At 35.2% G+C, this 14,698-nt stretch overlaps 1 protein-coding gene across 3 annotated transcripts in view; it reads right to left on the bottom strand.

Moving 5' to 3' along the window:
* RICTOR (RPTOR independent companion of MTOR complex 2) overlaps positions 1-14,698 on the bottom strand; it is a 119,830-nt gene that overhangs the window by 16,300 nt on the left and 88,832 nt on the right. For 2 of the 3 annotated variants that reach the window (XM_077763466.1, XM_077763467.1), the window contains exons 25-31: positions 9,250-9,359; positions 8,675-8,762; positions 7,631-7,723; positions 7,175-7,281; positions 6,009-6,238; positions 2,958-3,966; positions 2,604-2,675 (exon numbers count right to left, since the gene is read on the bottom strand). In XM_077763466.1, coding sequence (XP_077619592.1) covers positions 2,604-2,675; positions 2,958-3,966; positions 6,009-6,238; positions 7,175-7,281; positions 7,631-7,723; positions 8,675-8,762; positions 9,250-9,359 — 1,709 coding nt within the window. The remainder of the gene's footprint in view (positions 1-2,603; positions 2,676-2,957; positions 3,967-6,008; positions 6,239-7,174; positions 7,282-7,630; positions 7,724-8,674; positions 8,763-9,249; positions 9,360-14,698) is intronic. The other variant, XM_077763468.1, reaches the window with a different exon arrangement.

Below are 14,698 nucleotides of genomic sequence, written 5' to 3'. Positions count from 1 at the left end.
AATATTACAAGATAGTTTTAATTTGAAGCATTGATATTTCCTCAAAGCATCCCTTAACTAGTGATACCATAATAAATATGGTATGCTGATACTTCCATAAGACACAGATTTCTTATTCATGCACATACATGCTAAAATATTTAGTAGGTGCCTGCTTTGTTTATACAAGGCACTACTGAAGGCTCCATCATTAATGTATACTGGCATTTGGAAACTCAAGTCATTTAAAAGGTAATAATGTAACCTAATATTTAAAAAACTTATTTTATAATGCACACAAAATAAATCCTTCACAAATAGTAGCTATTAAGATTATCCTAATAAACCCCACTAATTTCTGACTTCCATTTAAAAACCACTCACAGTTGAAAAATGACAAATTTCATAAATAGGTCAGCAGTTTTTAAATTATATTCTCTTAAACCTCTCTTACTCCATAAAACTCTTAAAGGAGTACTGCAGATAACGGAATTATTGGATCAGTTGCTCTCCTAATCCCTATTTCAACTGAGTAGCTCCATTTTAATCTATTCTCCATACTAGGTTCCCATAGAGATGTTTTGTGAAGAAAGAGCTTCTCTACCTAAAAGGCAACTTTTGAAAAGCTTAAAACCACTAATCTAGTCCAAATTCCATTAGAAAAGGCAACTGAGGCCTAGATACTCCAAAATTCATGAGCTTTACTACACAGATTCATAATAGTAAGCAACTGAAGTCTGCTTGGTTTTGTTCTGGATTGATGAGGTTTGCAAAGCTGCTGAATTCCATGTAGATGCAACATTATAGCATAATTTATGAAACCTTGTTCCTTGTTCAAGTTCATTCACTCAGTGCCAGGATTAGAATTTAGGATTAAGGGTTTGTAATCGAGTGTTTATTATATTATGTCCCAAGGACATAGCTCAGTGAAATATGGTTTTTAAGACTTTTGGAGTCATGCTATCCATTATACCACAGGAATCTGCATGCCTACTCTTTTAATTTTCTAAGAAAAAAAACTCCACAAAGAATAATAATCCTTCTCAGCCTGGATTTCAAACTTTAATTTTAAAGTAAACTTGTAGTTACCTTCCCTCATTTTCATTTTCTCTGAACTAAACAAAGGAAAGGGGTAGGAACAGGAAGACTAATGCCAAAACAATTTTACTCCCATGGTACCTGGTACATAGCAAGTTCTGAATACAATTTGAAGAACAAATGAAAGATTTGATGAACATCAAGTTCTGTTATGCTGTCATGTCCTCATACAAGCTGTTTCTGGCTCTCTTGACTATTTGTCTTGTTTTTATTTATTTCCCTCACAAGAAATTAAAGCACCTACTCATCCTTTATAATAACAATAACCTGGCATTTTACTCCAGAAGTAAAATTTCCAAACCAGCTTCCTCTGGTCTAATAGAGAATATAGGAAATAAGATTCTAAGACTCCAGATTGGTTAGGAAATAAATGATTTGGGGTAGCTGTCTTTTTTTCTGGCCTATTCTTTTGATTATTTAAGCAGTACAACTTTCAAATCTATGCTTTCAATAATTTGGATAAAAATGCCTTTAATGTGTTTCAATGACACATAATAGACTTTAATAGAATAGTTCAGAGTTAACACACTTCAGTTACTGCACGGAGCTTTAAAATGGTGCGACTCTTACTGCTTACTTTGTTGTGCTATGTTTACTGCCCCTGCTTGCCACTGGTGTGGTCTTTGAGTTTTCAAATACTCAGTTGTCCTTTCCTGTTACGAGTGTTCTATGAGTCAGAAGCTTTTAATTGTTGCTTCCATAGGCGTGAAAACCTGATATCCAAGCTTGTTAGAATAAGTATCACTAAACTTTGATTTTGGGTCAGAGGTACCTTACCTCTTTTGAATAAAATTCATAAACCTTACTGCATAGATTCAGACTAGTGAGCTATTAAGAGATTCTCCTGATTTTACTTTGAATTGATGGGTTTGCCAAAGCCAAGTGAGTTCCTGGTATAGGATATTACTGCATAATTTATAAAATTCTATCAAATGAAATATAATTTATTCTCTGTTTAAAAGGAACTCCTTCTACTAAATGCATTAGTATCACTGAAACAAAACTGCTTAATAACTTCTTAATGTTCTTAAGAATTTGGTTCTATAAGAGCCAAATGGGTTATGTAAGGAAATAACTACTCATAATGATTGATAATGATGATGATAGGTGTCAGGCACTATCTCAGCACTTGACAAATACTAATCCACTTAAATGAACATAAATTAATAACCAAAAACTAAGAAAGTTTTTAGAAGTAACTGGCCCAACAACAACAAAGAACCGGCACAAAAATCTCTGCTGACAAATTTAACACTGCCTATGTTTTAAAGGTAAAATCATAGTTGTTTATTTTGATCAACTTGATATAATCTTAGATATGGCACAGGAATCCCCCACATGTTCCTGAGTGCAGGCAAACTTACTACTGTTAACTCCTCAGGGCCAAGGAATTCATTTACTGTTCATTAGGGTCCTACCAACTAATCACAGCTACTTAAGACAAAATGAAAAGAATTTCACTGAAATCTGTAGTTACTTATAAAAATAATAATAAGGTCAACTTTTGGAGCCTTAAATTGACCTACCTGAAAAGGTTGTTTGTTATTGTAGGTCTTAAGCTCCTGATTCCCCCGACATGCTTCTTTTTAAAATCGATCCTTGCAGAAGCGAGAAATAAAAAAAAGCTTGTGACTTGTGTGTCCTTGCAAAGCATCTATGTTTATTTTCAGGGTCTAATAGAATTTCTTTTCCCCCCTCGCAGCTGCAAGAATCCATTTCAAATCATATCGGGTAACTAGGAGCTTACAGCCTACCAAAGTAAACAACTGTAATAGGTTGGTTCTGAGGCTTATGTAGATGTAAAACCTGGCTAATGCTTTCCATTTAAACCTGTTAAAATGCAACCATTATTGTTCATTTTTAAGCATGTATTTGCTCACCTGCTTGGTGTTAACCTGGATTCAAAGCTGTTGGCCTTCATGGTGATGGTATCAGTAAATAGCACGTCTTTTGCTGGAGATGCCAAAGCTTCAGAATGAGATAAGGATGGATGCATTCTTTGTTGCTGTAGTCTCTTCAGTGTAGCGTAGCCAAAGGCGTCTCTAGAACTTGTGTAACTAAAGTTACAATCTGCTAGACTTTTAATTGTAGCGATAGAGGGTGCTTTAAGGGACTGTGCTCTTCTTGGAAGCGTATGAGAAGAACCTGGAGGCACCAGGGACACTGAGTTTGACTTGGAGAGAGACAGATGGTTAGACTGTGGCGTCAAATAGTGGCTTGTCTTAACAGTTTTAGTACTTACCACAGTACTCATACTTCCACAGTCTGTGTCCACAGTCGTAGCATCGACACCTACTGTCTCTCGGGAAGGACTTGAGCTCATTGAACTTATTCCACTTGTTGTAGTGTCTGTATTAAAACTTTGGCTACGTATCTTCATATGTGAGCTTGTGGAACTTTCTACAACTAATCTCTCTCGGCTTGTGTTTTCTCTGTGATTCTCTGTACCAAGACTCTTGGTGAATTTTAAGTCGTTCTCTCCAATACTTGGAGTACTACCGGTGTCTTCAACGTGCTTATTCCCAACAAATGAAGTTTCTAGTTGTAACGTTTTCTGTACTGTGGACATGGGTGTGAAATCATCACTATGATTAAAGTCGACACTAGGCTCCGTAAGTGTTCTGATCCTCCTGTTGTTGGTCTTATTTTCACATGACAGTTTCCCTCCTTTCGGATCACTGCTACTACGATGTTTTTTATTAGGCAAAGTAAGGGAATTTAAGATACGATTCTTCACAAGTTTACTAGAAGCAAAGAAAGGGAATGAATTTTTATCCTTTATAGGTCCAGGCCGATCATAAAATGCTGGCTCTGTATCTTCACTGATGTCAAGAAAAAACGTACTAGTAGAGCTGCTGCCAAACCGGTCGTCCTCCATTATGAACATACCTATGATCAAAGGATTGTTAATAAGAGCACATAAAAAACAACCAACAAAATCATAGCAACTATTAGTGATGTATTTCCAGAATTTTTGTTTAAGAGTCATCTGGGGAAAAATTTCAAAAATAAAAGGTTAAACTGCTGAGAAGCCACATAAGAACTTCTTGAGACCAAGTGTTTGAACTTGAATAAAATGTGAAATTAGATCTATGAGGATCTTCTGTTATTTCCAAAGAAAAACTACAGGATTCATATGGCACAGTTTACATGAAGTGTGTTTTGGTTTGACTGTTTATTTTTTTTAATGTTTATTTATTTTGAGAGAGAGATAGAGGGGGGACAGGGGGAGATTGACTGTTTATTTTTTTTAATGTTTATTTATTTTGAGAGAGAGATAGAGGGGGGACAGGGGGAGAGAGAGACGATGTGCATGCATCCACACACAGGCAATCACACACAAGCATTGGAAGGGCAGAGAGAGAGAGAAAGAGAGAATCCCAAGCAGTTTGAGCTGACAATGTGGAGACCGGCACAGGGCTCAGTCTCATGAACCTAGGATATCATGACCTGAGCCTAAATCAAAAAGAGTCAGACCTGTAACCTACAGAGCCACTCAGGTACTACTGATGGTCTTAATGAGAGTGATCTTCCAAAGTCTCCAAATATTCAGGATAAAATTAAGAAAAAAAGAAGCAGAGGCCCCTGGGTGGCTCAGTTGGTTAAGCATCTGACTTCGGCTCAGGTCATCATCTTACAGTTCATGGGATGGAGCCCCACACTGGGCTCTGCACGGACAGCACAGAGTCTGCATGGGGTTCTCTCTCTTCCTCTCTCTTTGCCCTTCCCCTGCTTATGCACATGTTCTCTCTCTCCAAAATAATCATTAAAAAAAAATTAAAGAAAAAAGAAGGGGATTTGACCATGGATGCTCACTCAGTTGGTACAGATTCCTGTTTATTCTTCAAATTACAATAGAAATGAATTCCCAGTCTTAAAATACACATCCAAGGAACCAAGTCACATATTTTTAAAAAAAATTTTTTTAAGTCATAGCATTTTAAATTCATGTTTAAACTAATTAGTTTCATTTGTTATTTTCTTTTAGGCATAAAGGAACTCATCTAAATTCAGTGTCTAATTCTAGTAAAAGGCTGAATCTGGGTGTCTAATGTCATCTATGAGATTTTATCCTATTTTTAACTTTTGTTGAGGAATTATAAACTACTTTCAAAATATATTTTGAAAGAAAGCAAAATAAAACTAAATAAATTTGCATATTGTATTTCCATATTTTGATTCTAAGATGCACATTTTTCACACTTAATATCTCTAAAATGAGAATGCATCTTGCAATCAGTGGTATGTCCTAGTTTAATAGGCAGCATTGTTTTCTTATTTTTTTTCGTGGTACACTGAAATACTGGCACATCCTATAATTCACAGCATCTTAGACCTGGTGAACCATGGTTTGATAAATGTTGCATCATTTTCTTAAAAAGAACATGTCTGAAATTTTGTATGCCTAATGGCATTTAACACAGGGATTAAAACCACAAACCGTTTTTTATTTAATTGATTTTTTACACTCTATCTTTTAATAATTTCACTGTTTAGTTTTAAAATTTAGCTCCTCTCTCAAAAATGAACATGTGAATATAATATCTCTGAACAAATACATTCTGGTTCAAAAATCTCTATATCTGAAAAATGAGTGAACAAAATTTATAAGCGAAGACAGTAGAATATTTACTTTTTAGATTTTAGAATAAGCAAAAAGGAGAATGGTTCTTCTGACACATAGCTTATTTCTTTAACTCTGTGAGTAGGACTTTCCAAAAGCTATTTAGAATGCAAGGAGAGAGAACAATGTAGGCTGGTGGCTATCCTCTCTGTTGTGAAAAGATAACATATTCTCCAAGACCCCATTACTGCCAAATTATCTTAGAAAAAAGTAAGTTAGGAATATAACAAATATATTTAAATTGTGACATTACAAATGCAAATGTTAATTTTAGCTAACTTCATGTAAGTTTGTCAACAATACTCACTTGATGGTGCAGATTCACTTTCACTATTATGTCTAGAGCTGGTTGACTCTGAGTTCAAACTCAGGGTGCTCGGGATAGACGAGAGTTCATTACAGAGTTGCTCTACGTCATCTGGAACCACTGGCCACAGATGTTTGCGACTATGCCTTACAGAATCCCAGTTGTGACATTTCAGAATATCACAGCCTTGTTTGGTTTTGGCTATGAGGCCAAGCACATATACACAGGTCCTGTATGTAAAAGATGTAGTAATGAACTATTCATATTTCCAAACAGATTTCTTAAAGCAACCACAAAATATTAGTTTGCTGTATGTACGTTTGAATTTTCTTTAAAATAATTAAAAACTAAAAAAAAATAAAATAAAATAATTAAAAACTGTGGAAAAAATGTATTTAGAGGAGTTAGGAGTAACTTAGAAGAAATAAATAACAGGAAAACCTTCTTAATATAGATTGTAATTTCAATGAAGTAATTTAAAAGAACATAATGCAATCTTAGGAAAAAATGACATATATTAGAGCTTTTCTGGGATCAATCTGGAATATTTGGGCCACTGGACTACTGCAATATTTGAACACACACTATGCTGTCAGTGTTTATCTGTTACTAAACTTCTACATTATAATGATAAAAATGGAATGATAACACTAAGCAAGGAGGAGCTCCATAAGACGTTTAACTTAGTGCATTTAAAAATCTTGTTTTGTTTTAATTTTTTTTTTAAGTTTATTTATTTATTTATTTTGAAAGAGATCTCAAGTGGGGAAGGGCCGAGGGCCAGATAGGGGTGGAGAATCCCAAGAAGGCTCCACACTCTGCAGAGCCCGATGCGGGGCTCAAACTCATGAACCACGAGATCATGACCTGAGCCGAAGTCAGAGGCTTAACTGACTGAGCCATCCAGGCACCCCAAAATCTTTTTGTTTTAAATTCTACTCCCAATATGGGACTCAAACTCATGACTCTGAGACCAAGAGTTACAGAGTCTACTGACTGAGCCAGCCAGGCACCTCCCCCACTTTATTTTATTTTATATTTTATTTATTTTTGGTAAGTTAATAGTTCTAATGGACAACACTGAATCATCAAATAGTCTTACCTCACAGCCATTTGTGAACAATAATATATATAAAGTAGACAGATTTATGAGTGAAATAACATACCCTCTGATTGAAAGAACCTCACACTGCTTTGCCAGTTTTAGTATATCTGGAATCACATTTTCTTCCTGTAGCAAGTTGAGACCCCAATTTGATGAGCCAATATTTCCCTGAAAGAAAAGAAATCACTGTATCAAATATATTTATAAGAGTAACTCTTTCAAGAAATTTGGAAAGGTACCAAAAACAAAAAATTAACCCCATCTATGAGGGGAAAATGTGAAAAAAAACTCAAATAAGGGACTTCAGAAATCAATGTTCCATTTTTGTTAGCAAGAAAACTAATAGTTTAATCATCTATCTTCTAGCCTAAAAGTAATATTTAAAATGGGCAGAAACAATCTTGGTCTTAGAACATTAATCTGAGAACAAATCCAAATAATATGATTCTTATTATTAATGGGAAAATTAGAAAAGTCTTAAAATGATGAAAATATCATAGAAGTGTTTATTACAAACCAAGGCCCAAAGAGATGCTTTCAGCTTTTTAATTTCTTCCCACTTATCCAAATCTGGTGTACGAACATTATGACAGAGTTCGGTAATAATATTCTGGAGAAAGAAAGAAAAAAAGAAAGAAAGCTATGTGGCTTTGAGCAAGTTATCTAATCTCCCCATACTTTATTTCCTAATCTCTAAAATAGAGGTTTGTCTCAAAAGGTTTAATGACTTAATTATTACATATAAAGTGCTTAACAAAGTACCTGGTATCTAGTATTATAAAAATTTCAGCCAAAATTATCATTTTTTAAAACAGGAAACAGTATTAGTGAATTAAAAACATAAATATAAAGATATGTGCCTCAGAAGTCTTCACAGACATAATACAAAAATAGAGGACACCAGACTATATTTATGCAAAACTTTTAAATAAACATAAACTGCATAGATATTATTGTTCAGAAGAAACACACAGATACTTATATATCTAATTATAAAATAAGGAAAAGGTTACATTTATTGAAAACACCTAGTAGCAAGACACATTTACAGCCATAAATTTGGTGTGCTGAGTAGGAAGGCAGGAACTGCATGACTAATCCTGTTACCTTTCATGAAGTACAGGGGAACAGGGAAGCACAGACAGGAATTAATACTTCCAGTTTGTTGCTCAGCAAAGATAACTAAATCTATTCCAGGTTCAATTTAACTTCCCGATAAGAATAAAAAAATTCACTTTTTTGGTATATTTTTACTAAAGAGATAAACTTCTCCCCCAAAATATAAAGGACAGAACTCAGTGGGTTACTCACTCTATGTAACATATTAGTTATGCAAAAGGGAGTACCTAAGTCAGGGAAAGGAAAGGCATGCAAGGCAGTAATATGTCTAAGGATTACAAACACAGAATGCCTACATCAGTTATAAGATAGATGGCTTTTAAAGCAATTATGCCACTAACTTTAAGGCTTTTGAGAAGTTTTTGCAAAGATACTACTTCAGCAATACTAAGAATTTTTCCTACCACTCTAACTATTTAAAATGATTAAATTATGTTTTTACCTGTACTTCCAACAAATGACAGCCTGTTTTGTGATGTACCAGTTGTCCATACAGGTGTACGGGCAGGTAGACATGAGGACGCTGTAATCTAGTATAATAAAGAATACTGATATACCTACTGACTTATTTACAATATGCTAATTAAAACAAGGACCACTAATAAAGTACTAGACATTTTAATAAAGTACTACTTTAAAGTACTACTAAAGTACTAATACTTTATTAGTACTACTACTAAAGTACTAGATAAAGATATAATCCTTCAGTATACAAAAAAATATGAAGGTGGAGAAGCATGAGGATTTCTCTAGAAAAATAAGTTTAGCTGGCCTCAAACTAATAGACTAGGGTAAGAGCATGAAAGGTATATGAATTAGATCAGTAACGGTATTCAGCATGTTAGGAATGACACTGGAATTTTTTAGCAATCAATGCTATGCTTTAACATTTTTTCATGACAGTATAGGAAATAAAATTCCCAAGTACTCAGAACACTTCAAACAATAAAGAGTTATTACAAACTGGCTTTTTTTTTTGAGGACAAGCAATAAATTATTCCATTAACTAGTCTGTACCTTTGGTTACTCCGACGAACATAGTTATCACCATCAACTGGCTTTCGGTAAGTAGTAAGTGCTTCATTAAGTTGTTCCTCAATCAAGTCAACATATTTTGAATTATATTCCTAGAAAGATAATATTGTCTTAGTTGTATATAGTATCATTACATTCACGAGAATCATAATATGTTAGGTACCTAGCAAATCTTGGAAGCATAAATATAAAAGTGAATATCTGTTCAGGAAATTTAAGAAATTTTTAAACAGGGTAGAACAAAGTATTATGAATGCAAATGGTCTACTATACCCAAAAACTTTCTGCTTATACTTTTTTTTTTTCAGTTTATTTTGAGAGACAGAGTGAGTGAGCAGGAGCAGGGAGAGAGAGGGAGAGAGAGAGAATCCCAAGCAGCCTTCATGCTGTCAGCTGAGAGCCCAAAATGGGGCTCAATCTCATTATGGTGAGATAATGACCTGAACTGAAATTAAGAGTTTGACGCTTAACCAACTGAGCCACCCAGGTGCCCTTCTGCTTATACTTTTATCCCCATCTCAAATTAATATGTTAGAGTCCATACAAGTTAAGTTAATAATTTGTTTTTCATTTTATTTAAATTCCTTTCCCCATTAAATATGAATAAACAAAAACTAGCCTCTTAATATTGAACCCTGAAGATATTCACTAGAAATTTAAAAAAGGAAATTAAACCATTTTAGTGCCTTTTGGTAAAAAACATCTTTCCCCACTGATTTACATCCAGTCAGATGTAAAAATTTTTCCAACTAAAACTTGGAAAACTTCCAGTTAAATTCTTTAAACTGAGTGTCAGTCACTTGCATCTTTATTTCAAGAGATCTCCACTTTAAACAGGTTAGAAGGAATTGGTAGAACCACTCTGGAAGGCAATTTGGTAATGTATCAAAAAAATTTTAATTCACATACTTTCTGACTCAACAACTATACTTTCAGAAATGTATCCTAAAGAGGAACCTGGTTGTCTCAGTCAGTTAAGAGTCTGACTCGATTTCGGCTCACGTCATGATCTCACAGTTCATGAGACTGAACCCTGTGTAGGGCTCTGTGCTGACAGCTTGGGGACCACTTGGGATTCTCTCTCACCCTCTCTCCCTGCTCTGCCCCACCTCCCACGCACGTGCGCTCTCTCTCACTCAAAATAAATTAACTTAAAAAAAAATGTATTCCTAGAGATAATACTTATACAAGTATGCAAAGATATATGCAAGAATATCCAACAAACACTGTTCACAAAAGAAAAAAAGTTGGAAACAATGTCAATACAAGAGGGGTTATCAAAGTCAATTCACAGAAAGCATTATGGAGCCATTAAAAAGAATGAGCCAGGGGCGCCTGGGTGGCTCAGTCAGTTAAGCATCTGACTTCAGTTAGGTCACGATCTTATGGCTTATCAGTTCAAGCCTTGCGTCAAGCTTGGAGATTGGAGCCTGCTTCAGATTCTGTCTCCCTCTCTCTCTCCTCTTCTCTACTTGCACTCTCTCTCTCTCTCTAATATAGATAAACATTAAAAAAAGAGAATGAGCTACATTTACATGTGTTGCTCTGAAAAGACGGCAGATATACTGCTAAATGAAAACTTACCTAACTTTATCTACACTTATAAATAGAATTCATTTGTATTTTTAATTTAAATTTTTTAAGGTTTATTTTGAGACAGTTACTGTTGAAGTGGGGGAATGGCAGAGAAAGAGGGAAAGAGAGAGAGAGAATCCCCAACAGCCTCCGTACTGTCAGCACAGAGCCCGACACAGGGCTCGAGCCCACAAAACTGTGAGATCGTGACCTGAACTGAAACCGTGAGTCAGTCGCTTAACTGTGCCCTTCATTTTTATTTTTTAAACAAATAATATGTACTTATAAATGTATAGAACATCTTTGAATGCACACAAAATAAACTGTTAACTGACATTACCTTCAGAAATGACAGAATAAGGGCACAGAGAGACATTTTTCATTCAAAGCCATTTTAGACAACTTGAATTTGGTGGGTTACCTAAACTCTCTACTTAGAGTCTCTAAAATGGTTTTTCTGTTTTTCCTTAGGTTCCATATTTACTTTGTTAACAGTAATACAAAGTTTTGCTTATGTTATATCATACCATTATAGAACACTGTAATTATTACTACTGCTACTATTACCACTATACTATTATTATACTCCCCTGCATATATGAAAATCTTAGTGCAAAAAGTCTACTTAAGGCAGATATTCTGAACTTTATGCAGGAGTAGTTATATTCATGTGGTTAGTCTTTTGACCAGGGAACTCATTTGGAAAACACTAGCAAAGGTCAGGGGTATGGTTTATAGCTGTGAAATGCACTGAATTTCTGATCTGGGTCATCTTGATGATTCTGCCCCAAAAGACCTATCTGGAGGGGCAAGAAAACCCCAATTGAGGGGTGGATCTCTAGCTACTAGGAGGCAACAGAAGTAGGCTGCCAGAGGAGCCCTACCGTAGTCAAGGGAACTATAAAGGAGAGATCCACAGTGGTGACGTCTTCGAGAAATTCAAGAAAGTAATCCTCAAGTAAAAGAACTAACATTTGAAATCTGTCACACTCAAAGCTAAATAGACCAGATAACAACTGTACCATCTGAATAAGTCTGTTCTTGGCCCCATGCAACCTTCTTCCTCCTCCTGCCCCAAAGCTGAAGAGGCCCCAAACCAGAAAGGGGAATGTGCAGAGTAATATTAACCAGATCCTCCCTCCACTATAGGTTTCTAAGTTTATATTTGGCCTAGATGGTAGGGAGAAGTTTTAAATTGAATGAATTTTGGGGGTGCCTGGGTGGCTCATGGCTCCAATGCTTAAGCATCCAACTTTGGCTCAGGTCATGATCATGTGGTTCATGGCTCTGAGCCCCGCACTGGACTCTGTGCTGATGGTCAGAGCCTGGACCCTGCTTTCAATTCTGTGTCTCACTCTCTCTCTTCCCCTTGCCCACTCATGTTCTGTCTCTCTCTCTCAAAAATAAATAAATATTAAAAGAAAAATTAAAGTGAATACATTTTTAATGTTTTACTGGCCCGAATTTGATTACTTTGAAAAAGAGACAGACTTAGTTCATGCTGGCACGCCAGAAGCTACTGGGAGGAAGCCGAATATAGTGGAAAGAGTATGGGCTTTGGAATCAAAAAGTATCCCTGTTCTGCTATTTTCAAGCTCTGTGAGCTGGGATAAATTACTCCTCTAGGATAAAATTTACTGTTCTTAGCTTCCAAATTTTCATTCACAAAACAGAAATAAAAAATTTATTTCGTACGGTTGCTGTGAGGATTAAAGAAGGTAATACTTGAAAATACTTTATTTATTTATTATGTCTTTATTTTTACACCTCCCATTTACTGCCTAATGAACTGTAACTGCAATTCAACATGTGTTTGTAATTTTCTACTGAAAATGTTCTGGTGAAATTCACCAATAACCTGTCAAATTCAACAGCCTACTATCTACTGTTCATCTTATGTGACCCCTGGCCTCTCCTTACTGAAGCATCCTTCAGTGACCACATCCTCTCTGACAATTTTCTCACTGTCCTTGTCCTTCTATTCCTGTCATTAAACCAGAGTGTTCTCTAAGGAGCAATTTCCAGTTCTTTTTCTTTTTTTATTCTTTACATTTTCTCTGGTGATCTCACTCATTTCAGGTTTCAGATGACTCCCAAATTGTCATCTTCAGCACTTGTCTGAATTCCTGATCCACAATTCCAAACATTTTCTGGATACCAATCACTTGGTCATCCCACAGAGCAGTACCATCTTATTTCAAAAACACTCGGAAAATATGTCCCTGCCTATCCAATCTCAGTAGTACTAAAATTCACATTCTTACCAATTCTTGCTTCTTACCTGGTCTCAATATTTCTAGGCTTTACCTTTGATGATCAAACTTCCACCTCTACCCTGGGACCTATCATGTTTCTAAAGCACAGCTCTGATCATGATTAGTCTTTAAACACCTATAATAATCCCACTTCCAATAAAATTGAAATCCCTTAATATGACATAATATGGTTTGTAAGGCCCATTCCGGCCTCATCTTGCCATTCCACATTTATCCTAGCCCCAACTACACTGGAATATAGCTTCTTCACAAATCTGAAGTTTCAATAATCTATACAGATGTCTGCTCCCTCAGCCTAGAAGACCCTTCTTCCTACTTATTTACCTACCTACTCCTCAAGGCCATTCCAAATATCATATGCTTTCCTGAGCCCACCCAACATTTTCTTTCGCTAATTCTAATCCCTAAAGCAGAATCATTTGTTTCCTTATACACTGCATATGCCTTTGTGACTGCTGTTATATTTTATACCTATTATTTGAAAGTACCATCCCAGATATGCTAAGCAATCTTCTAATACTGTAATTTGTATAAGGTGACTGATTTTACTATGGTAATTTGTTTAAATAGCTTCTATTTATGAACTAAAACTATCACACCTTATCTCAATTCTCCATCAATTACTGAAGACTTCATGCCTTAAGTATGTTTTAGAATTATAGTTACTTTTTTAAATAAGAACTTCTTGTGAAATACGGTTCAAAACAGACCATATAAATGATTGACAAGATTAAAAATCTAAAAATTATTTACAGTTGGACTGATTATCCATGGGTTTCTAAGATGCTTTGACAATTTATAATGCTTCAAACAAAATAAAATCAAGGTACTGACCAACTAAAGAAAAGCTAAGAAGTTCTCTAATAACTTGAAATTATTCCCTTCTTACTAGGTTTCCCCATTATCTAAAACAGCAGGAAGTCTGTTCTCAGATTACATAAACTAGCATACTAAGATAAAGTTTATTTACATTATTATATCTGCTTGGTAGAACTGTTTTCTTCCTTCATTTAGGAAAACTGTTTTAACTGTAGCTTAAAAGGGCTATCTAAGGGACCCAAGAATAAGAATAAAGGAGATGAGTTAAGTAGGGTTAAAAAATTGTATCAGTGGATTGTATCAATTAAACTGAAAACAAAATTTCAATAGGATGTACGCAAAATCAATAGTTCACTATAAAATGACTGCTCTTTAGTTTTAAAAAAATGGATAAATAGGGGCACCTGTGTGGCTCAGTCAGTTAAACATCTGACTTCAGCTCAGGTCATGATCTCACAGTTTGTGGGTTCGAGCCCTGCATTGGGCTCTGCGCTGACAGCTCGGAGCCTGCCTCAGAAGATTCTGTGTCTCCCTCTCTCTCTGGCCCTCCCCCATCCATGCACTGTTTCTGTCTCAATAATAAATGAACATAAAAAAAATTTTTTTAAAGGGTAAATATAAATACAAGTATTTATATAGAATTTAAGACCTGACTTCATATGAATGTTTAAGTATTTGACCTTTTTAGCTTCAAAACACTGATATGAAAAATCCTCTAAATTCATAAATCTATTCCATAAAATAAAAACATACCAACAATC

The sequence above is a fragment of the Crocuta crocuta genome, unplaced genomic scaffold (genome assembly GCF_008692635.1).
Source record: "Crocuta crocuta isolate KB4526 unplaced genomic scaffold, BGI_CrCroc_1.0 scaffold4, whole genome shotgun sequence".
Lineage (NCBI taxonomy): Eukaryota > Metazoa > Chordata > Mammalia > Carnivora > Hyaenidae > Crocuta > Crocuta crocuta.
The sequence above is the reverse complement of the archived record's forward strand: the minus strand, read 5'-3'. Positions and strand labels throughout refer to the sequence as shown.